Genomic DNA, 25,344 nt, shown 5'->3' on the forward strand with positions numbered 1-25,344 from the left:
TGTTTCTGGTTTTCAAGAAGCATTGTGATCTAATGTTCGTGATACTGTGAGATATTTTTTACTGGGGTTTAATTTTAAGATAGCACTGGTAAGTCATTGATAGAAAATTTGTTTTTGAACATTATTTAAAGTCAGTATGATTTTTATGATAGTATACATTGCCACCAAAATTTGATGATAATTCTGGCTGACGAGGTTACTAAGAAAGAGTGCCCAATTTTTATTTAAAAAAAATACATAAAAATTATTGCTGGTTATTTTTTTTACACCGTGATGGGAAGTAAACTCGTACATGTTGCCCCTCTCCACACAATCGTCTTATTTCCCACCTAACTTTATCATTACAGTCGCTGCAGGAAAAATCAAATTTCTCCTCTGTCATGTGTCTGTAGCACCTTTTATTTGGAGCAGTCCAAATGTTTTGAATAGCATCCAAACTCTTTTTCATGTTCTCTTTTTCTACTTTCAGTTTGTCACGTTCAAATGTAGCCTTACTTTCACTTTGTCTCATATCATTTGCATAGTTTCTCATCACATTTACTTTCTCTTTGAATATTTGTAAAACTAAATCCTTGTCAAGAAGTTTGTATTCTGGTGAGTTTTCTAGCTCTACCACCGTCCGTGTTTTTGCGAATTCGAAACATACTTTGAACAAGTTTTTTAATCCATGTTTATGAGCCAAGTATAAATAATACATGGAACGTTCTTGGTTAAGGAGAAACTCTTCACATCTCTGCTTTATTCTATCTATCTCATATTCCTCTGCTAATTCCAACAGGAAGGTCACATTTTCCTCTGTAATGACAATGAGAAATGGAACATTGATTTTAAAAGATACTGCAGGAAAAGTGTTCTTATAAATGTTAGAGTTTAGGGTTATGCACCATTAATCACATTCCAATGAAAAAGGTCTTTTCAGAAAACAGAATTTATACTACAGTTGTTATAGGATGGTTCAATGCAAAATTTACCAGTTTAGAATTTCAACTTCTGTCCATGTAACCAACGCTGCATTGTAAACAACATTGCTTTGTTGCTGCATACTTGTAAAATACATGTAGCAATAGCAATCCCAGAATGCAATACAGTTTCTGAATAATGGTCCATTGTGAGTATCCTTTGAAACAGAAAGATGTTCTTAAAAAATGTGCTTCCAAATTCTGTAGAATAATATGACATACAGTATATGAGGTTTTAGGGGATTGTGTGCCATTGTCACATGGGTCCATTAGATATCTACACTCATTGTTAGAATTGAACAGTTGATATGTCCTTTACTCCAATGTACACTGAAGATTTCTTCATCAAATATTATTTGAAAGCATCCATCACTTTGAACTTGGGAGGGTATGCAGGATTTCAGGTCAGGGGCAAAAAAATAGAATTGAAGGCAAAGAATAGCATGGCAAGAACATTTTTGGGGGTAGAATTTGTAAAAAACCAAGATTTCATTTAAACAAAAAACCCACATTTTAAGTGGGTTGGGGATGACATATGCTGGACCTGCCCCTATCTATGAATCTAGCCTGACTTGCGAACTCATATCATATTTGTTTCTAATATACAAATTTATGTGTGGATCTATGATAAAAGAGTAATCAAGGGAACCAAGGTTTTTGTAGAAATCAAAAGAATGTAATCCAGGGACAAAGACCAAACTCGGAAAACTGACACACACAACACAGAAAACCAAGCAGCCATAACAATACACACAAGTAACACAAGCAAATGACGACTCAGACTCCAGTAAAAACTGGGAGCATGGACCAGGTGCACTGGTAGGGTAAGCGTCCTCTGCTTTTCTAGAAGCAGCCCCAGAGTTGCTCATAAAAAGTCAAGTCTGGGGTACTCCTACAACGTAAGAGGTTTGAATTCTGTTTCTCCATACCCCAACCTCTTCCAAGCTCCATTTTGCAGAACACTTTTTCCGATGTTCTTTGAAATCAACAGAATTATAGTAAACTATTTACCATTTAAAATGTTTTATACAGTTTCTTTCCATAGCACGGGAGAATGTGACTAAACTGAAGAAAAACAAATGACCTACCTGATGAGAAAATTCAGCAAACCTGGAAATCCTTTGTAAAAGCAGTTAAAATGAACTTCATATTTGGTTTTTAGCTTTTTGAGTGTGTAATTCCGGTTAATAAAATTATGGATTTTAAAATTTGGGAAACAAACATATCAAATCAACCAACGAATTGCCTTTACCAACTTATAAGTTCGTTTTGTCAAAAATATATTGTATTCCGTAAAATTAGTGACCCAATTTAAAATTGCAGGTCATTTTGACACCTGTCTTCATTACAAATGTTTTCTAGGTATTTAACAAATATTTAGGATTTTTATCGCTCGATTTCCGGTACTTAGCCTGGCTAAACTTCTTTTGTGTAAATAAAAGACTAAAAATATTTTAAAACACATGTTTAGCTAATTCGCATTTGCGGTGGCTTTCAGCATGTCAGATATTAGAGGTTAGGATGGCACCAAGTCAGAAAATAGCTTGCCAGACAACCTCTAGCATTGCTGGAGTACTAGCAATTAGGCTGATGTGTACAGACACTCTGGCCTACTCACAGAACCCACATAAAGTCCAGATAGATGAAAGAGGAATTGTTCAAATATAATCATGTTGCTGTTTTGTACTGTCTCATTTCTAGACTTTTCTAGAATTATTGTGCAACTGGCTTTTGAATTTAGAGAGATGAAAGTTTAGGAACTAGGTCAATGACATTTCAAAGGTTATAGGTTAGAAATTGAGGGTCCAGGGCCTTGCACTACTAGTAATTTGAGTGATTAAGTCTACATGATACAAATAGTTCCAACATATTATTTTTCAGATGTAAAAGTTGTGATCATAAAAAGGGTTTGTCCTCTGACAATAAGTTTTGACCTGGTAACATGTAAATTAAACCTGACCAATTTTATATTTCACATCTTAATGTGTAATTGTAATGTAGTGCAGTTAATCCTGTGTTATTTTATCAGATTATTTAAATCCGTTTAGAAAGTGCATTATAATACTGCTTGTTTTGTTAAAAGATTTACAAATCTTTACATGCTATAAATCTAAACGAATCTCAGGTTTTTTTTCAAGGTAGTAAGTTATTTGAAAATCAGATTATTGTGAACTTTTTAATGACATATCCTTCTTAAATTATTATACTTTCATATAGGGTTTTGGAAAAAAAATAGGCTAGAATTTAAATACATTAACAGTAGGGTTAAACTCCTTTTTTAGGCCTGGGCTCAGAATATGTATGGATATTTATGTAATTGATTGAGGTTCTGTCAGACATAGTCTTTGATTGCCCTATAATGATAGAACAAAGATCATATAAATTAGTGGTTGTCTGAGGTCCAGGACCCTCATTTTCTACACAAGAACCATTGACATCTCAAGTTGAGATTTTCCTCAAATCCTTCAGTATTTCCTCAATTATCCAATTTCAAGTAATCTGATTGGTCAAAATTTCAGTTGAGGAAATCCTCAGTTTGAGATTTTTTTTTAAGAAACCCAGGTCTGGTTCTTCAACCCTATTTACACTCTATTGAGGACTTTTGGTTTTCATCAAGTGGACCACTGGTTTTAGATATTGGAAAGGGCCAGGCCCTTCAGTTTTGAAAGTTAATTAAACCCCCAGGATTTTTACAAGACCTTTTTGAACTTATTCCTTTTCTTTGTATATTTTAAAGCAACCTCTTAAAATTGAGACCCACGTCAAGGTAAAGACTAAGGCTAAATTTTTGAAAGTTAGGGGACTTTGAGCACTGCTCTTGTATTTAGTTGAATTGAAAGATCACATCTATATATTACAGTATAAACCTTAAATTACATGCAGAAAAGAGTGAATTGAATAATCCACTTTCCTGTGGAAACCAAAATATTTAGAAATAGCTGGGAACATGAAATCTATTTATTTTGTACTTGAATGTGGATTTAATGAATCAAACAAAACTGCCAACCTAAGTTTATTAGTTAAATCAGATAAGAAAATGCATTGTAATATTGAAAGTTTTTTTTTTTTTTTTTTTTTTTTAAAGTTTTATGAATGAAAATTGAACAGTCATGTCTTTGTTTCTAAAAAAATATTGTTTAAAAACCAAGTTTTTAACTGCCCTGTTATATAAATGTGTGGATCCTGTTTGAAATACATATGGTTCATTTTAAAGATTTGTGTAGAAGTAAATCTATGATTTAAGCAAATGAAATTTAGTGAATATATCTTTTGATTTGTACCATTCTAAGTCATGATAGGTGTTATAAGTCTCCTTCTTCAGCTTTAGCTTCCAAATTTTTCATGAAAAACTCAACAATATCTTGCCTGTGTTACTTGATTTACTTCAATTCTTGCCTAAACATGTTGCGAAAAACCAAAACTTGGCAAATCTCCACGGTTTGAGAAGTTTTTGAGAGGGAGATCTCCAGCTATAGAATTTTCCAAAGTTAACACCTATGTTAGTACAATTGTATATTTTCTTGTATGATGGACTTCCTGATATTAATTATAAGCAAGCTTTTGACCCTGATTCATTGAATTGCAGCCAGACCGACTTCTTAAGACAACGGGTCAGGACACTTGCCTGGTACAAAATTTCTCTGGTGGTGCCCCTTTTGCAATGTGTTCTTTTAATTCTAATTTTTTAAAAAATATTGAAACATTTCTTAGAACAATGAATTCTTATTTTGTGTCAAAGCAGAAAGAGATATTTGCACAGTAGCTTTTTCTTTACTGAGCTGATTGAAAGATTAAAGAGGATAAGATAAAAAATAAAAACAAGAAAAATTAAGATATTGATATATTACCAGATATAGGCTTTTGTGTTGCGTAGATACTATGAAGTAGTTCAATTATCTCATTCAATTTCTTGTCTGGCAGAAATATTTCCTTAGCATCTTCAGGGTTCCCATAATCCTCTAGAAACATTTTCCGCCATACTGCTGACCATTCAGCTAAGTATGATCGGTGTACAAATAAGTTTGTTCCCTCTACGATGAGTGTGATGTCACTAAACTGATCAGGCTGGGTAAAATCATGGAGAACTGGCTCACCCATAATGGTCCAGCATTGTTGACATGTTTACATCTGTGAATGATAATTTTAATTTTATGACTTACATTAGGCTTCTAAAAATTATATTCTTGTTTCCTGCTACCAGCAAGAAAAGAATAAGTGAGGAAGGTAGAGAAATTATTTCATTTTAAAAATGTTTACATTGAGTTAATGGGGAAACAATCTAGACTTTAACAGTGCTTGAGCCAAATTGCTATAAAAAGTTGAGGGTCAGCTAAAAAAAATCTAGGGCAGCAGGAAACAGACATATTATTTTATTTTGTTTAAGTGTACAAATATATCTGTGAAAACTTTTCAATTACACTGGTGAAAATAGGTCACATAAAATTCATGTGATTCCAATTTTCACATGAAATTCACATTAACTTTATGATGAAATTTGTACATATGCTGATAGTTACGTAGGTATTCTTAATAATAAGACAAATTCATGAAACTAAGCATTTATTTAAAAAAAATTCTGATCTAATGGTTTAATTAACAATAACATGAGGTTTCTATGTTATTTTCATGTGAAATTCATGTTAACAATACTCTTTTGCTTCATTCATATAGTAATAATAAACATGGTTTTGTATAGCTTCACAAAAATATTGTTTGTCTGTCTGTCTGTCACTCTGTCTATTCATACATATACCATGTATGTGCAACTCTTCATATAAACCTTTCGATGATTTTTTATTAAAGGTAGTTAAAATGCATTTGAGGCAGTATAATACTTGATGCTTGTAAAGGGAGATAATCTAACTAAAGAGTTTAAAGGTTAATTATTGCAAGTGAGAGATATCACTACTCTTAGTTTTCAGAATTTGTAGGGTGTTAAATCTGATTATTCAGTATTTCTTATTTTGGCCAATGTTTAGTGATGCATGAAATACTTAAGCCAAGAGTTAGTAGTTCGTGGAATTTATTTTGGCGTTGTAGACAAATTGCTATAATACCCAAAAGTTATCTTCATATGAAAATTACAGTCCTTGAACCGATCTGTGCAACTATTTGACAGATCGATGACCGTTGACTGATTGATCGCTGACGGATCGATGACTGGTGACCGATCTGATTGCAGTTTTGTTATGTGAAATGAAGTAAGATCTGTTTTAAATAAAACAAATGTAAAATAAAAGTATGAATTGATGTTTAAATCTATAACATTATGTAAATATGTGTAAAATTGACTAAGAAAAAAAAAAAAAAAACCATATAATACATTGACCGCTCTGTGGCCACGTGATACGATCACCAGTTGAAGGAATCGGTTTGGCAGATCGATGACGATCACAATTTTTGTTGCATGGATCGGTTCACTAACTGAGGTACTGTACCCATGATGTGGTATACTGGTACTTTGTTTGTCATTTTGAATCAACAATTTTTTTGGTCAATGTTTTGGTTTTACAGGAGTAGTTGGTTAATATCTCAACCCCCCTTTTATTCAGATGATTTGAGATCATGGTCAAATTTTTAAGCCATACTCGGTTTTAGATCAAAATTAAATGTGTAAATGTGAAAAAAAAAGTTGCATACTAAAATTAGATGGCAGATTTAAATGCAAATTAAACAAAATAAATCACAAATGTGAGAACCATGCACTACTAAGTAAAATGATAAACTTACATAATGTAGACTAGCTATTTCAAAAAAATCAACACTAAAATCCCAAATTTACAACAAAACTATTTAACACTAGGAAAAAGAGGATTAAAATGATGTGTAAATATGCAAACTTAAGTTAGATGGCAGTTGGAAGTACAAAAGGAAAACAAAATGATAAACTTACTTTACATAGGCTGTTCCAATTTAAATTCAGTACTAAGATCCGAACTTTACAACACAGAGCTATGTATAACACCCAGAAAGTGAGGATTTAAAACTGAAAAATCAATATGACTTATGGTTAACACCCAGGTTAAAAACTTGAGTAGATTTCTAATGGATTTAATTAGCTCTAAGTAAATATGGATTGTTGAGTGGCCAAAGATTATGAGACCCCATAAATGGAAGCAACCTTGGTCAGGTCCCATAATAGTGCATGTTATGCAATTAGTTAGGTACTTTTTTTTATTTTTTAGGTTTAAAAGGGTACATATTTGAATGCAAGAGCATACTTTATACATCTCGTTCTATTTCTGTAGATTGTAAATTTAGAGCTGATGATTTTAGTTCCTATGGAAAACTGCAGGGGCTCAAAAAAGCAGCTATCTAAGGTCCTTGACCTTCAATTTCAGACATATGACCTTTGAAATTTTATTTATCCAGGTGAAGGCCTATAATATATACTATATTCATTGAAACTTTATTTAGGACTGTTAAGCATACTCAAGTTGACCATTGATTAGAAACTTGAAAAAGTCCAGGGCCTTCCAATCGTGAAAGCTTAAATTCGAGCCCTGAACTAGAAGTTTGGAGTTCTAGAGCCTTGAAGTTACTTAGTACATGCATAGGCAGAATAGATTTCCGGCAGTTTCTGTATGACTAATAGCAAATCGATTACATCACACCAATACATGGGTGTTTTATACATTATATCATAGAATACAACAAATTGTGTTCAGCCCTCAGCACCCTTTTAAAATAGATCAGAAGCAAATTTACAAGTGTAAACAGATAGAATTCATTTTTTTTCGATTTTAACAATCAATACGATGTAAACTTGTAATACCTTGGTGACAGTGTATTGTTCGTATACGTGTATTCAAATGTTATAAATTACTTTTTTTTGTAAATTATTGGATACCAATGTAAAACAAACTTGTTATAAGTTTAAAAGGTCTGAAGAAAGTTTAAAATGTACACAAACAGAAATTTAGTTGTAAATTTATTATTCATTCCACATTTTAGTTCAATGATAGATTTAAAGCAGATTTGTAATTCCTGAATAACACTTCGTTGTCAGTGTGTATACATGTATTGAAATGTTGTGTGAGTGTAATGTTATTTAAGTTGTATGATATCGTATAAAGTTTCGGGAAATATCTGAATAATGAATGCAAAGTACATAATGAATGTTTGCAATTTTACCATGGTAAATATTTAATCAAAAACAATCCCAACTTGAAGTTCCCTTTGTAGCAGTATTGTTAGTATCATGGGTGCAAGTAAAAATTCTCAAATGAGCCAGTATGCATGCTTATCCTGTTATTTGATTTAAACATTAAACATTTAGGGTGGGGGGTGATTAGCCCATAGCTCAGCATTGCCCTTGGTAGACCTGTATTTATTTTGATCAAGAGGAGATTTATAGATGTGTTGCTATGATAATAGCATCATATCCTTCCAACAAATATGTTTTTGGTAGATTGGAATTGCCTTGTCCATTTGTCCATCTGTCTTAATATGGGTACAATTATCTGGGATTCCAGTAGATGGATTGATTAAAAAATTTGTGTGAGGCATTATATTGATGGGATATATATTATAAGTGATTTTGGGTGCTATCTGATTTAAACTTTGTGCACAATTAGGGAATACTAAGCATGACAACATGCTCAACATGTTTTTTCTTCCAATATTTATGGAATTACTTAGTTTCCATTATAATATATTCCCTTAACTTATAAAGATTGAAAATAAGAAACCGTACAACCCTTTTGAAATAGTCATATATGAAAATCAATTAAGCAACTTTTGCCTCAAAACTCTTAATACCTGTCACTGATAATAAACAGTATTGATTGTCATGTTTGCTTATGTTGTAATTTTGCAAGATTCAAATTGTCCAAATTGATTTTATACAAAATTGCAATTTTCCTAATACATGTAATTATTACATGCTACACATAAGGGTTAAAATAAATTGTCCTTTACAGTAACTGATAAACTTATGTGTGACTTGAATGCTTAATATAGGAATGTAATTTGACATTTTGTTCTACTTCAACTAACAATACAAATGATACTATGTAAGAACTTTAAATGTTGATTTTGCGAATTAGAATTTCATTATTGTAAAAATCCCAAACAAGAAAATAGCTTTGGTCCTTTTTAAAAGTAAAGAATTGATTACCGATATTGTGTTCATGCCAAGTTTGTGCATATCTGTTTTACAGTTAAACCTGTTGAAAATAACTCCCTGCATACCTGTTTTAAGTGACCTTCCAACAGAGAGCACAAGCATCATCGTATAAGCCAGGTGGTCTTCACAAATAGGTTAATTTTACACAGGGATATATACACAAGTTATTGGTGAATACAGCTGAAATCCTGTTTAATCTGACTTTCTTTCTTGTGAGTTAGTTTGTCCTTTTTTTTTTGGGGGGGGGGTATTTTGTTTCATACCTTTTTTTTAATTATGGTAAGAGCAAAGAAAAAAATGTGTCTGCTTAAGGTTACGTTGGATGAAAAAATAGGTTAGGGAGGGTGGTAAAATTATTTTTATTTCTAAATATTATTTTATAAAGACACTTATGAGAATTTTTCTTGACTTTGATAGTTCTCAACTAAGAAATGATAGTTAAGCGTCATTTCATCAAAAAATGCCAATAAAATGTGCAAGCGTAGGCAGAATTTTTTTTTTTAGCTGATTGTAGGTTAACCTTAAAAATCATCTTTTTTCACTGGCCTAAGACAGGTTTTGATATATTATGTAGAACGGAGATTAGCTTTTACAGCAATGTCTTATGTGCATTTTGTGGGTTTTACTGACCTAGATTAAAGTGCTTATTCTTATATATATATAAATTAACTTCACATTTTCAATACAGTGCAGATTTATGAAACAGTAAGGATTTGCATGCATTTCAGACCAAAGTCTCAATTATTCATTGATTCACGAAAGATATGAGCCATTTGCCAAATTTCATGCTGTGCTTTAAAATGCATATATATATATATATATATATATATATATATATATATATATGCAGTCTTCTTATCCTGTGCCTTGGGAGGTTTTATACCTGTTTGTCCTACAAGACCATGTGTAACTTGGTACAAAGACAGACACTCTTTCTTGTTTTACCAGAACAGGTCAAAGCTGTCAACATTATTTTGAATCACCTTGTCTTTCCATCATTCCATCCGTCTGCTCCTAATAGACTTACTTACACTTGTGGATGCCATTGACAAAAAAATTATATATTTTTCCTTTATTTTCTTACTTAATTCTCCTTTAACTTAAAAATTAATGACATCACAATTTGAAATTACACTGCTTCATTGACGTCAAAAGGTTATTCAGAGACGAATCTGGGGTCATTGGGAGAAAATTGACAAGTGTGAATTTTTGTATGGATGGATTGATTTCAAACTCGTTGTATTAGGTATATGTTGGTTGCTCTCAGATGTCAACTTCCTGTATGAGTTGGGGGTATATGAAACCTCATGTTTGTTTTTACTTTGCATTTTACTTTCAAATACTGTATAGCAGCGCATAATGTTTTAAAATATTCTGGTTATTGTTGGCTCAATATAAAGGTCGAAAAGCTGGCATTTATTTTATACAGCCCTGCATCTGTGCTCATCATGATTTCTGATATTTTTGTACAAGGGACTTGAGATGAGGATATCACCTGTTTTATGGCATGCCTTGGAACATGGAAATGGAAATTATATTTTGGGTATTACTTTTTCAGTTTTCAAATAATTTTTAAATATTTGGGAACGTGCTATACTGAAGTCTTAAGAAACTGAAAAATAAGAATTTGCTTTAGGGAAATGAGAAATTTGTATCTCTGTAAGAAACTTTGCTAAATTTGATCCTGAAACCCAATTCTAACATCAAATATAATGCCTTACCTTGTAAATTTTGAACATCTAATATTCTCACAGGTAGAAAAAAATCCAGGTAAGAAATTTAATTATTTCTTTCTGATGGAAGTCATCCAGTCCCCTTAGTTGCCATACATAACAGATTAGGAAAATATACAATCATTGGCTAACGTTAATGAAACAGAGATTTAAATTTTTACATATTTATGAATTTCTGTACAATTAGTTTATTTGTTTTTTTGCTTGGTTAGTTCTGCATGTCAGTCAATAGTTATATTTTACTGAGGCTGGAAAAATTAGTTGATTATGTACCTTGAGGAGTTAATGTTGCAGTAAAAAATTACAGTAGAATCTGTAATACAGGATGGGGTTTATAATTATTATGGAGTGGAAGGTCCTGGATTTTTGCAAATTTGAAATTAAAAGTCCTTTTCAGTCTACTTTAAAGTGTTTGTTTTAAGTGTAGAAGGCCCAGGACCCATATAAAGAAAATTTGTAAGGTCCAAGGTAAGAAATTAAAGGTCCCCACCCTTGGACCAACACTCATATATATACCTATCCTTATACAGGATGCATTTGAAATTAAAATAGAATTTTATATGGATGGAGCATTTGAATAACACATTATCACTTAAGCTGAGTGCATAATGATCGCAAATCACTTTAAGTATTGTCGCATATTGTGTAAAGACTCATTTCCTTTTTCTAAAGGACTTGGATTGGTCTAAATGTTAAAGGTATTTCTATTCAGGTTATCCTAGTTGTATAACATATGAGTGTAGTATCAACATTCTACTACCTACATGTACTTCTAATTGTTTCAGTTTGATATAAATTCTATCATTATTCCTTTTATGAATTGCTGATCTGTTTGGTTAATATACAATATACAATATTTGACCCCCAAAGAGTTGCTTATCTTTTTGGTTAATAATCAACATTTGAGTCCCTTTTGAGAGATTATGTACTTCTTTTTTTTTTTGCTTCTTGTTAATCAATTAAGGCTTCAGTTCAGTTGTATTGCATCAGGACACTATTTCTACCACTAAGGGACTTCTATCTACACTATGGAATATTACCATTGCTCTTCCTTATAAGAATTGTAACTCTTGTTGGTTAATTTACATTGTGTGAGACTTAGGTGAGCAATTCAGTGTTCCTTGGAGCCTCCTGTTGATTGTACTTCAATAGTTTTTATAGCATCTGTATACTTCTATTACAACTAAGGGACTTCTATCTACACTATGGAATATTACCATTGCTCTTCCTTATAAGAATTGTAACTCTTGTTGGTTAATTTACAGTGTGTGAGACTTAGGTGAGCAGTTCAGTGTTCCTTGGAGCCTCCTGTTGATTGATAAGCACTTTGATCATGTACTTCAATAGTTTATAGCATCTGTATACTTCTATTACAACTAAGGGCTACTATCTACACAATGGAATATTACCATTGCCCTTCCTTATAAGAATTGTAACTCTTGTTGGTTAATTTACAGTGTGTGAGACTTAGGTGAGCAATTCAGTGTTCCTTGGAGCCTCCTGTTGATTGATAAGCACTTTGATCATGTACTTCAATAGTTTATAGCATCTGTATACTTCTATTACAACTAAGGGCTACTATCTACACAATGGAATATTACCATTGCTCTTCTTTATAAGAATTGTAACTCTTGTTGGTTAATTTACAGTGTGTGAGACTTAGGTGACCTATTCAGTGTTCCTTGGAGCCTCCTGTTGATTGTACTTCAATTGTTTATAGCATCTGTATACTTATAGTACTACTAAGGGCTACTATCTACACTATGGAATGTTTACAATGGTCTTTTGTATCTTTAATATATTGACATTGGTAAGTCATACTTTGACATTTTATTGACATCTCCTAATCCTCTTAATCAATATAGATTTATTGGATTTGTTTGTGAATGGAATGGTTGCCAATTACTTCCCTTGGCATTCAATTTATCCTGTTTGGTCAGAAATATTGAATTGATGATTTTATCAGACCATTTAATTTTAATACTCATTTAAAGGAAATTCTAGTCTCATAAAAAGTTAAATTTGAAATCTTATAACTGCCAACTGACTCAGTTTTGGTAGGTCATGACTTTTTATTACAATCAGTCATTGACAAATATTGGGTCACAGTCTTCACACACCAATTGTTGGAAAGATGATCAACATTAAACTGAATTTTGCTGTATGTCTTGTTAAAAGTGATAGACCATTCCAATTGTCTCCCCTTAAACCACCAAAACATACTATCTGTTTTGCAAAAAAAAAAAAGAAAAAAAAAAAATGGTTATACATATTACTTTGTTGGATTAGATTTTTTGGTGCTGTTAAGAATACTTAATTTTGTTGGATTAGATTTTTTGGTGCTGTTAAGAATACTTAATTTTGTTAGATTAGATTTTTTGGGTTGTTCCTTGAACTATAGGAATTAGGAGCCACTTCTATTCTCCTCTAAATCTTATCCTGTGCCAAACTTTTACTTGCAATCGAAATTCAGAGTTGTTTCAATGTTGAATGGTGTATCCATACATTCCCCAACTGTTCTGGATTCAACCTCTGTGGTCATATCAAGTTGCACTCAATGAAGCATTTTATTTTGATTTGTTAAGTTTTACAAGTACATGTACATGACTTTGAGAATAGAAAAAAGGTAAAGATGTTTCCTCTACTTAAGTGCAGTAGTTTTAAAGATTGTTCCTGGTATCAGACTTCTTTTCAACTTAAAAGTAGGATAAGCACTAAGTCAAGTGAGAAATGTGAAAATCTTAAATAACAGCCTCAGGTTTGGGTTAATCTTTGATCCTTAATATGTTTAAATTACATAATAATCTGAGATCTAAGACTAATATATCTGATTATATGGGTTAAAGGACTATCTAGTATGTAATAGGCTTAAGTGTTAGTAAACCATATATTGTGAAAGTACTTTAATTCGTGGATACCCATTTTTGTGGATTCTTGAATTCGTGGTTTTGAGGTTTTCAATATACTCATCAATGGGAATCTCCTTTTCGTTGGGAACTAAATTCAGTGGTTCGGCTCACCCACGAAAACCACAAAAAATTGTTACCCCACGAATAATAGTGCTTTCACAATGCAATATTTGTAACTGTTGACTGTTTGCCATCCTATGACTTTCATTGCAAGGAAGTCAGAAACATATAGGACTGATTCTGTTGAAGTTTGAAAAACATTTGGAGAAGATAGTTTTTGTATGTCTATCTTACGGAATGTCATACAAAGAATCAAAAGCACTTTTTAGAATTTTGTGTATTTTATAAACGATCTTCTTTTACAGAAGAATGTTGCTTTTGCTACTGGCTATTATTTTACCCCTGGTCCAAAGAAGAGGGGGTAATACTGTTTTAACCTTGTCTGTGCGTCCGTGTTTCCGTTTGTAACAATTTTTTCTATCACATTTTTCTCAGCAGTTTGACATTTTAACACATTCTTCCTGTTGGTATGCCAAATTGGGGGATCTGTTTTTTGGAAAAATTTGATCACAACTTCCTGTTTACCAAGGCCTTTGTTTATTTCTCTGCAGCTACTCTTCACAGGGGCTTGAAATTTTAACACATTCTTCCTGCAGTATACCATACTGCAGGATTAATTTTGAGAAAAAATTGATAACAACTTCCTCTTTACCAAGGGCTTTGTTCATTTTCCCTAAGTCATGATTGAAAGCAGGGCTATCACTTTTGAGCCGTTGCTCATAGATTTCCTGTTGTCTTTTTTTTAGTTTAAGAGATTAGGATGAAACGGATAAGAGGGAATGGATGTTGTTCTGTGATTAAGCCCCACTGTTTATATTTCATTCTTTATACTTGAGCGTGAAGGACATTCAGTATATGTGTAACAAAATTTGTGTTTGCTAGAAGTCTTCATTTGAATAAAAATTTAAATATGGTTTTCCATCACAGAAACTTAGGGCATAGATAGCTACTGCAGACCCTTTTTACAAACACTATTTTATTGTTTTTTGGCATTTTTGGAGTCTATTTATTGAAAGTTTTACCAACATTTAGTAAATCTATCCATGTACAGACCAAGCCTATTACTGCAAGTAGGATTCAAAACATTCTGTTTTCTGTTCAGGTGACTTTTCTAGTCATAGAAGGAAAAACCTTGAGGATTCTGAATGTTCATCTGAACAAAGACTAGAATAGAGTTTGATAGATCGTATAAACTGTGACCGAATGGAACAATTTGCAGAGTTAAAAATAGACTGGCTATTTTCTTGGCAAGGCTGGCTTAATTTTAGCAAAAATGTATATAGCCATATAGTAAATATATTGAAAAATTGTATTCAGGACTGGCTGGATTTTGAGTGAGCTTCCTACCCTGCAATTAGCAAGTCAAACTTGTATCCAACTGAATGAATTGAAAATGATGTATTTTTCTCTGTAGATGTTACAAGCCAAACCAAATGGTCTGTGGAAATCCAGGCTACCAGTGGAGTATAAAGAAAGGTTCAGTGAGGACCCACCAGGAAATTTACAGGAACTTGTCAAGTCATGGACAGATATTGCCTACTTCGAATTGTATGTACAATATACTTTGAATGTAATGGTATTATATATATATATATATTTTTTAATTAGAAACTTTATTATATATATATATATTTTTTAATTAGAAACTATAGATGCATTTATACATTTAACAAATTTTACTTTATAAAGGATTATCCTGCTTGTCTGAAAATTGCTTTTTTATGATAATTCAACAGTTCGAAACTACTAGAATTCTGACATATTTTAGAATGTCGCAAAAATGACGAAAAAAAGACACAGTACAAATGACCAATCGCTTCAAATTCTATTGTTCACTACGGCAGTTGCTCACTTGTAAATTATATCAAAACTCTTTTCACTTTAATTATGACATATGTTTAGTTCCAATTCCACTTTATTTCAAATATATATTGGGTTTATACGATATTCTATCAATTCCATGCTCACATAAGATTGGTAGTTACACATATTACCAATAATGTATGATTCACTGAATTTTATGGGAGTTATACCCCTTTGAACTCATATGGGGAAAAGGGAACATGTTAATGTATGCTATAATAAACATTAATCTGATTTTATATTGGTTATATATATATGTTGCCATGGTTACAGAGAACGTACTATTTTGATGGGTACCAATTTTCATGGTTAGTCAAAATTACATTTGTTTGTGGATTGTAAATGTGTTGATTTGAGAAGGAAACAAAATTTTCAACAGTTATTTTGCATTGTTCTTTTACAGTACTTATAACTTGTGAATGAGTTGACAAAAGTTCTGCATTATTTTTTCAGTAATGGTTTGACTAATATGGAGGTATTTTACCCTGTTAAGGACAGTCCTGCACCAGTATCAAATCCTCCTCCGGCTACTCAGCCTCTCACAGAAATTCCAATGCCTGTACAGGCTAATTCTCAGGTATCTGTATTTTTATGGCAAATTGAAATAGAGAGGTACCACTCTCTATACTATTCTGTGTTAGTTTCAGACTGTTTACATAGCTGTATATCTTTGTTATCATTTTAGTTAAACTACAAATTTCATAGAGAATAATTCAATTATCCACATTTACAAAGATTTTATAGTTTAAAAAGGTTGACAATTAGATTTAAATCTTTGTAGCCGAGGCAAAATATCAATATTAAGGCATTCCTTTGAAGGGAAACACTACAGTACCGAAACATTTCATGGAAGAGTAATCAAGGGAACCAAGGTTATAGCGGTAATCAAAAGAATGTAGCCCAGGGAGAAAGACCAGACATGGAAAACAGACATACACAACAAAGAACATAAAGTAACTAAAATCATACATACAAAGTAACAAAAGTAAATGAGCAACTCGGACTCCACTAAAAACTGGGAGCATGGACCAGGTGCACCGGTAGGGTAAGCGTCCTCTGCTTTTCTAGAAACACCCGCCGAGTTGCTCATAAAAAGTCAAGTCCGGGATAGACAAACGAGGAAAGGAAAACTATGACCCGTTGAATAAATCAGTTTTCATGGAAGCTCAGAATAATGCCTTCATTTTTGTGATTTTTCAGAGAAAAGACTTCAGAATTCCAGATTGCGAACCATTACCTCTTGGGTAAGTATTTTACTTTCTCCCATTCTTAGCTGGTGATAAAAATGTGTGTGACTTTTTAAATACCAGACAGGGATTAAATTTCTGCAAGAATTTTCCCTCCATTCTACATTATTATATGTATCTACAGATTTCGTGAAAGAAACCATTTCTCGTTGCGCATATTCTTGATTTAAATAATTTTCCACCCTCTATGGTAAAATCCAGATTATAATGTGCTCTCTAAAGCTCACTTGTTGAAACCTTAATTTTACCATTTTGAGTGGAGAAATAATTTAAACCACTCATTGCTGAAGGAGAATTAATTTGTTATAACTGATCTTTCAACAGCTAGGTTTGGTTTCAAAGTTAATGATTTTTATAAGAAATTTTTCAATTCAAGAACTTATGATTGATAGACATAAAAATCAATCAGATATGAAAATGAAAGTTTTGTTCTGAAACACTTACAGCAAGTAACATGGTTAACTTCGGAAAGTAGAGCTGTCTTCCCTTGATTAAGGAGGTAAACCTAGGGTAAGGGACATAACTCTTGAAATCTGATATATAACCCCATGTCAGCCGAGGTCACCCATTGGTTTTCATTGAATGAGGAGGAAATATTCATACCACAGTGCAGGCTGCAGCTGGCCCCAAAACATTATTATACAAAGGTACAGGGAAAGAGTTGCCCCCATATACTCAAATTATATGTATAGAATGATAGAACATTTAGATCTCCTTATTAATTATTAAGTTTACTACTTAGGACATTTCATTTGGTAAGTACCATCCATTCAATGAAAGACCAATTCTATTCCATGAAATTAGCTGTATTACTTACTGTAATCACAACTTTATGTGAAGTAGGGTGCTGAACTTTGAACTAATGACTGAATTTGAAAAAAAATAAGATCTGTTATGTATACACTATACATGTATTTGCGTAACATATATTATTGTACCATACTAATCCTTCTTTTTATTCCCTGCCACTTATAGTGGTTAGGTATTATGTAATGCTCACCAAATATTTGCAAGTCTGTCTATCTGTCCACCCCTTCATGGTTTCCTGATGATAACTAGAGAACATATGTATGCAATATTTTTTTAAACTTTGCAGTTATTTAAAGTGCCATAAAATACAGGCTTAGTTCGATTTTCAGCAAAATTCAAAGTGTAGTTTTCTAGCCATTTTGAACATTTTGCTTTACTCTTTTTTCACCATTATATTATGGGGTTTAACTTCATGGTCCATTAATACCCGATTTTTACATTTATTTTTAGAGAGAATGTAGTTGTATATATCACCTTTATACAGAATGTCAGCTGTTTTTGTGTGCAAGTAGATGATAGTCCTGTTGATGAAATAGCTGATCATTTAATAAAACTGGCTCAGGTATTTTTAAGGAGTTAGACCTAGAGTAAGTGATGTAACTCTTGAAATCAGTGATATGTTTGTATTATATTCAATTTCACCAAAGCCTATCAAACTTTCATTTGAAACAAAATGGAATCAGTCCAAGTTACTTTGATGCTTACATGAGGTTGTTATAAAGAGCCTGAATACAAACGTTTCAATGATTTCATTGTAAGAGTTGTGTCCCTTACCTTAGGTTCTCCTTAAGTCTGATTTAAATTGAGACATTGATTGTTCTCTCATTATGTAATATCAGACCTCATTGCAATGCTTTAAATCTATGTGGAATTTTAATGGAATTGTTTTTCTGACCAAAGCACCTTAGGAAAGTCTCAATTTTAAATGCTTTATGAAACTATGCCAAGATTTGTTAAAGTTAGCTAGGGTTATGCAGTGTTCATTCCAGAAAATTGCAAAAGGCCCATTGGCCCCCTTAACAGCAAAACAGGGTGTCATTTTCAGATTAAAGTGGTTAATAAGGCAGTATTATAAGGGGCCATTTTTACATAACAGGAAAGATTCAACCAACAAATAAGTTTACCTCAGGTTTGTATACACTTTATAGTTTCATTTTAGGTGGGAAGTAACAGATATACATAAACTCCAAATGAATAACATATGTTGTTTTTTTCTTTTTTGCAGCTCCACATAGAATCATTCTTTTTCTTCCCTCTGGGCCCACATGCCACACTTTTTGTGCATAAAATATCCACACAAATGGCGCATGGGCATGGTTTGGAATGAACACTGTTTATGGGTATGGTTTCTGTTCATTTCGAAACATTGATTTTTTTACTTATGTAGGTAAGGCTAAGTAAAGTTTAATGGTAAATTCTCATCTAGCCTCCACAAAAAATATTTGGATGGTGGGAGGATTTAATATTTTATTTTTTATTTCTTATTTCCAGATATTAGCCTTATTTTAGCTATTTGAAATAAAGATATGTTCAATATCCATAGCCACATCAGTTTCAGAGAAGTGATATCATTTAGTCACCTAGAAATATAAGTTTGTATGTTAAAGTATCTCAATACTAGAAAGTGATATGAATATGAAACACCACCCCATCCCAATTTTTTTTATTTTTGTCAATTTTTTAAGGGTTGGAAGGATGAGAATCTACTTGTTGACTGCTTTCTAACCTATTGCTGATTCTGGCTGATTTGTGGTATGTGCAGATATTGTAATGAATTTGCATTCAGTTTTGTAGACTTTTTTTTACAAAATTGTGGGCTTTGAGCTTCCCAAATTTCATGAATATATTTGACCTTTTCTATGTTTTCAGGACCCTGCACCAGATGAAAGTGCTCTTACAAGAGGGAGACATATAGCAGCATTATATGGGTCTGGCAGTGATGGCAGCTGGAGCCGAGCTGAAATTATTTCAGAAACTCCTAAAAATGTAAGTTGATCTTTTGCCAACTTTACTGAATGTTACTAGAAATAATGCTTTAAATATGTGTTATTATCCTCCTGCATTTTGCTACTGAAGTGTACTAGTGTCACTAGCAGACACATGTATCCTGCATTACCGGTTCTCACTTGCAAAATCTCCAGCTACCAGAGTTTTGTGAATTTGAAACATGTCCCTGTCTATTGACTTACAATGTATGTGTGGTATACAATATTAAGATTCATACAAAAATATAGAGGTGAAACAGTAAAACAAAATATTTTTTTAATATAATGAAGGAATTTTGTTAATTTTACATCTTGACTTTCTGAAAAAAAGATGGACAAAGCTTGTAGGATTCTGTAATTCATTTCTTATTGCTGGTGACCAATTTTTTTCTTCTTGATTTGCTGAAGTTTAGCTCATTCAATCAGATTTCATTTAAAATCATAAACACCAACTACTGTTAATCCTACTTAAGTAAAGACATCACAAAGTAAAGTAACATTGTGATATCTTAACTTTCAATCAATTTTACACCCATGGCTTTTTGTAAAATTGACTGTAGAAAGTTGTTTTAAAATAGTACAGGTTCACTTTAAAGAAAAATGCATACAAGGGAAAAGTGATAAGACCAAAACAATTGTCAATTTTCTAAGCTAGTTTTTAGAAAGTCATATTTATGACAGAAATATCATGAAGTGTTGTATATAAGTTAAGTAAAGTCATGGAATAAGTCAAAACAGCTAAGTTGAATTATATTGAAATATATTATCTACACATTTTGTTCATTACATATCACTATCAATATTTTTCGCCAATTTTCAAACCTTCTTTGCCTGAAGATAGCTGAAATATTCCTGCTCTGGCATTAAACCCCAACAATCAATCAATCAATTAACCATCACTTTTATTAGAATCATATTATTATTCAGTAATTTTATTGTTACATTTACTTCTCATCACTAAGACATAATTGACACATTTAAATTATGAAGAAAGTTGACAAAAAAATACAGATTTATCTCCCCATAGGTAAATTTGTACTAAATTATATACAAAGTACATGTATATATATATATATATATATATTTTATAAATAATGCATGGCAGTTAAGTTCAGATTTTTTTTCTTCATTTGTTTCAGTCTGTGATAGATGTATTGTATGTAGATTTTGGTAATGATGATAAATGTAAATCATGTAATACAAGATGGCTGTCAGAGAAACTGGCAACTTATCCTGTTCAGGCTATTTACTGCTCCCTGTATGGCATCCAAACATTGAAGGTAAGTCACATGATTGATGTGTTATCAGTCATGTGATATCTTATGACTGTCAGAGGAACGAGCAGTTGCAACATATCCTGTGTATGCCATCTATTGTTTCCTGTAGGGCATGAAGTCACATAACGAATGTATATTAAGTCATATAACACAATATGAAAATTGATCATCTGATTCACAATTGCTGTTTAAGAACTTAGTGACATATTTTGTTCAGGCAGTCAACTGTTTCATGAAATTGTTATTTTTTTACTTTGTAGATATCTAAGAAAACAAAAAGCTGATTTCACGAACACCCCAATCCCCCTAAAAAATAGATAAATAGATACAAAAAAACAAAATAATAAAAAAAAGGAAGGAATCATAGCCCATGTAATGAGAATGTTCTTGTGATAGAGTAGGTCTTACCTACACATGTGCCACACATGAGAATCATATGATTTGCATCATGATTATCATATAAATCGAGCACAATATGATAATCATATGTTTAAGTATACATATGATTATTGCATGATTATCAAATGATAATCATATGTTTTTCACAAACATGATTGTCATATGTTTTGAAGCCAAAATTACCATATGAGAATCATATGATAATCATATGACTATAATATGTTCAATATCATATGATCGTCATATGATTACCATATGATTATCATATGAATCAAGCACCATATGATTATCATATGTGGCACATTTGGCTGTGTATCGATCAATGATGAATTGTCCAATAGAAGTTTAATTATCTGTCTCAATTGTGTCTTCAACTACCCAAGAAAGTTCATCTGGTGATTGCTATAAAATCGATGGAAGACAAACTCTGTCCCGTGAACATCTTCATTGTATACACTGTAACTTAATTTTTTTTTAAAAATGCATACTTTGGTTTGAACATGATGATAACTGATATGTATGGCAGTGAAAGGTTTTCAGCTTCTTTAAATATGTGAGATACACACTTGTACTTTATTCTAGGGAGAGGACGATTGGTCATCAGAACTTTCAGAAGTTTTTGCTGAGCTAGTCAAAGATAAAGAATTAGTTGCTGTTACACAGAACTATAATGGTGAGGTTAAAACCTTAGTAATATCACTGGTGTCTGTATGAACTACAGAATTACAGGCTTTCCAGTGGCCCTAAAATTATTAAAAATTCCAAATTTTTTAAAATATTTTTGAAATAACTGAAAAAACTTCAAATTCAAAAGGAATTCCTGAAAAAAATCCTTATTATTCATGTGAATTCTTAAATTTTCATGTTACTTCACTGCTGTCTAAGGAGTTTCCTTAATTATCCTTGCAGTTTATGTTTCAATGACTGCATGGTTTGTAATTTAGAGAATGCATCCTAATTGCCTATAAATGTTTTCTTCATCGCAGATAATCAGGTGTTCTTCTTTCGGAAATTTACTGAAGACATGAAAGAAAGACAAAAAAATTTTTGTAGTATTAGTTACTTTTATGTCGTAAAATTCCCAATTTTGGCCCAGAATTTGCCTTGAAATTTCTTATTTTAGCCATAAAACTAGCCCTTATTTTTTGCCAAAAAGTGCTGGACAGCCTGTAATCACAAACCAGTTAAAAAACATTGGGTTGACTAACAATATTTATTTATGCAAATGAGACCCTTTCATACCATATCTGTGTTGTATAACAGTTTGGTAATTCTGTAATTACCCTCTATTTTGTTCTGGATCACTGTTTTGATTATTAAAATTTCCAATATAAATTCATTGATTTAATCAATATCTAGACCATACATATTTACAACTACACATTGCTATTATACTCATTAGGTACATGTTACATGTTTCCCTTACAAATATATGGAGACTCAGGGACCCTTCATGGCAACATTTTGAAACTGGGTATGGGACTTCAGTCTGATATGTTGTACTGTCTGTACAGACACCAACTTCCTGTCAAAAGACATATTAAACTCAATGTTTTTTTTTTGTGTGGGTCTTTTTGCCTATTAATTAACAAATTTTCTTGTAATTTTTTTTTATACTTTCAGATGATGGTGCATGTGAAGTTTATCTTTATCTTAAAGAAGACATGTCATTTTCAATTAACCAGAAACTAATCAAACTCGGTCTAGTCAGAGAAATTACAGAGAGTGTGTGTAGTGATGTCCCAGATAATGAACCTGGTGAGTACTTCAGTCCCTTCCAAGAATCTGGTTTAGTCATAAACATTCACCACAGTCTCATTTTAAGTTTGGAGATGAGGGTTTTACATTCTACCTTATATGACCTGTATCATTCCAATACTTTTTTTTTAGAAAGTGTTTTTCTTTGATGTTTATTACCAGATGGTCTTATGTATTTCAGGGCCATTGAAGTTACCTGATGAGAATGAATGGGATGTGTATGTATCTTTTATAAACCAGTCTTCTAATTCAGTTGTGATACGACTTGTTGGAGAAAACTACTCAGTAAGTTTTGTGGGAAAATGCATTCAACATTTAACCCCCATTCTGAAGGAAGGGTACTGTTTGACCCTTGCCATTTGCCTGCCAGTCTGTCTGTCTGTGCATCATACCTTTATCCCAAGGGTTTTCTCTGCAACAACTTCTCACAATCACTTGATATTTTGAAACAAACTTAATATAGGAGTTCCATTTATACTGCAACCATTTTGTTTGAGCAGTCAAAATGCATGACCATACATTAACAAGTGATATACGGTAATTGACTGAATATAACTTTCCAATTGCAACGTTACATTGTTTTGATGTTGCCAGGATGTTGTCTGCTTCGAATATAAATGTTGTTTTTTCTTGCTTACAACTCAATTTTTCTTTTAAAATTTTGTTGCAGTATTGACCTTGTATTTATATATTTACGAATTTCGGTTTGTATCAGTGAAAATGCTCTACAGAGGGATAGATTTTGTTTCTCCCATGAAAATATGTAATGATTGGAAAAAGCTTAATGAAATTTGATAGCATCCTGGTGGTCATGGTTGATGCAAATTTAATCATTTGTAAAGAATATATGAGAACGTTTTTTTTATCCATGTGAAGGACAAATTAGTATACATGTAGATAGAATAACTTCAGTTCTGACGGTTGAAGAGAAATTTTCTGAATTGTCCTGATAATGTACAGTAATATAATAATTGGTAATGAATTCATACAAACCTTTCATCAGTGGAAATTTTGAAGTGACTCTTGAGTTGCAATGTGTGAATAGTCACCAATATTGCCATTTATTTAGATAATAAACGTGATCTATTTTAATTACTCATCAATTTTTTTTCAGGAAAAACTAGATGAATATGATAACAAGCTAGAAGAGGCTTACAAGTCCAGTAAAACTAATTTCACAGTGGAGGAAGATGATATTTATATTGCCATGGTTGATGAACTCTATCATCGTGTTCGTGTTCTGTCATTGGAGAATAATATTGTAAGTTAAAATAAAAAAGAGGGGGGGGATAGAAATACAAATTATGAGTAAGCTTTCCTCAAAGATTTATTCCCAGACAACCATTTTCAGTTTTTACATTTCTGTATTTTTTTAAAAATCTCATTATGACTTAACTGTTTGTTAATGAATGGAAATTTAATTCTTTTTCTCAGTTTTTAAAAAATTTGAATGCAAAGGGAGATAATTCCAGTTTTATTGATTATGTTAACAGCTTTGTATTCTGTTTCTGTTAGTCTGAGTGTTACTTTCTGGACCATGGAGACACAGATAAAGTCAGTATTAGTCAACTAAAACCACTAGAACCTGCTGTAAATAAACTGTTGCCATACCAGGTATGTATGTAGGAATTTTGCTTTTGGCATGACATTAGGTTTGCAATTTTTACAATTTTTAATCCTAGGCCATATTTCTATCTCTAAATGATCAAATGGTGAATGTCAGCAAACAAAACATTTTTATGCTATGCAGGTGGCTGTGCTATAGCCATTCTAATTTGAAAGTGAAACCCATTGGTTAAAACTAATTTATTTATGATTTAAATAAAAATAAAAACTGATTTTAAAAGTTCTCCAATATACTATTAATATTGAGGTCAACTCGGTGTTTCTTTTCACAAATTTCATAAGTATAAAATTTACTGTAAGTTATGACATCACAATGCTATTTTCTATTGTGATGTCTTAAGGTATGGATCAACTTTTCTTTAACAAGTTTTTGTGAGATTGACACCTGGCTCATAAGATCATGTAGTTTTGATTAATATCTTATTGAAATAAACAGCTTAATCATTTGTAAGTGTTTTTTTTTTGACAGGCAATGTCACCATATGTTTACCGAACAGAACTGTGTTGTGCAGTGTATTGGAACAAAAATTTTATGATGCTATTCACTGTGAACTGTTATGCAGATTTACTTCTTTTGTCCTATTACACTT

At 32.0% G+C, this 25,344-nt stretch overlaps 2 protein-coding genes across 5 annotated transcripts in view; one reads left to right on the forward strand and one right to left on the reverse strand.

The window, feature by feature from the left end:
• Positions 1 to 25,344, forward strand: part of LOC148598301 (tudor domain-containing protein 7A-like) — a 55,517-nt gene that overhangs the window by 11,534 nt on the left and 18,639 nt on the right. For both annotated transcript variants that reach the window (XM_088561993.1, XM_088561992.1), the window contains exons 11-21: positions 15,204 to 15,337; positions 16,106 to 16,229; positions 16,853 to 16,896; positions 18,160 to 18,271; positions 19,579 to 19,695; positions 20,834 to 20,974; positions 21,953 to 22,043; positions 22,994 to 23,128; positions 23,310 to 23,413; positions 24,243 to 24,389; positions 24,644 to 24,742. In XM_088561993.1, the coding sequence (XP_088418119.1) occupies positions 15,204 to 15,337; positions 16,106 to 16,229; positions 16,853 to 16,896; positions 18,160 to 18,271; positions 19,579 to 19,695; positions 20,834 to 20,974; positions 21,953 to 22,043; positions 22,994 to 23,128; positions 23,310 to 23,413; positions 24,243 to 24,389; positions 24,644 to 24,742 (1,248 nt within the window). The remainder of the gene's footprint in view (positions 1 to 15,203; positions 15,338 to 16,105; positions 16,230 to 16,852; positions 16,897 to 18,159; positions 18,272 to 19,578; positions 19,696 to 20,833; positions 20,975 to 21,952; positions 22,044 to 22,993; positions 23,129 to 23,309; positions 23,414 to 24,242; positions 24,390 to 24,643; positions 24,743 to 25,344) is intronic.
• Positions 208 to 10,963, reverse strand: LOC148598302 (BTB and MATH domain-containing protein 36-like). 3 transcript variants are annotated; one of them, XM_088561994.1, is made up of 4 exons: positions 10,809 to 10,940; positions 6,853 to 6,945; positions 4,808 to 5,087; positions 208 to 795 (listed from the first exon to the last, which is right to left on the reverse strand). In XM_088561994.1, the coding sequence occupies exons 3-4, from the start codon at positions 5,055 to 5,057 to the stop codon at positions 245 to 247; spliced, it is 801 nt and encodes a 266-aa protein (XP_088418120.1). In that variant the 5' UTR covers positions 5,058 to 5,087; positions 6,853 to 6,945; positions 10,809 to 10,940; the 3' UTR covers positions 208 to 244. The 3 variants fall into 3 exon arrangements, with proteins under 3 accessions (XP_088418120.1, XP_088418121.1, XP_088418122.1); XM_088561995.1 differs by lacking the exon at positions 6,853 to 6,945 and having other exon boundaries at positions 10,809 to 10,963; XM_088561996.1 differs by lacking the exons at positions 6,853 to 6,945; positions 10,809 to 10,940 and adding an exon at positions 6,690 to 6,801.

This window comes from Perna viridis, chromosome 14 (genome assembly GCF_037379345.1).
Source record: "Perna viridis isolate PV_CMFRI_1.1 ecotype Kerala chromosome 14, ASM3737934v1, whole genome shotgun sequence".
Lineage (NCBI taxonomy): Eukaryota > Metazoa > Mollusca > Bivalvia > Mytilida > Mytilidae > Perna > Perna viridis.

Coding starts and splice junctions, on each gene's coding strand:
- LOC148598302 (XM_088561995.1), bottom strand. CDS start 5,057: ATGGGTGAGCCAGTTCTCCATGATTTTACCCAGCCTGATCAGTTTAGT. Junction 796..4,807: donor AACACAAAAGCCTATATCTG/GTAATATATCAA, acceptor TTGTCATTACAG/AGGAAAATGTGACCTTCCTG.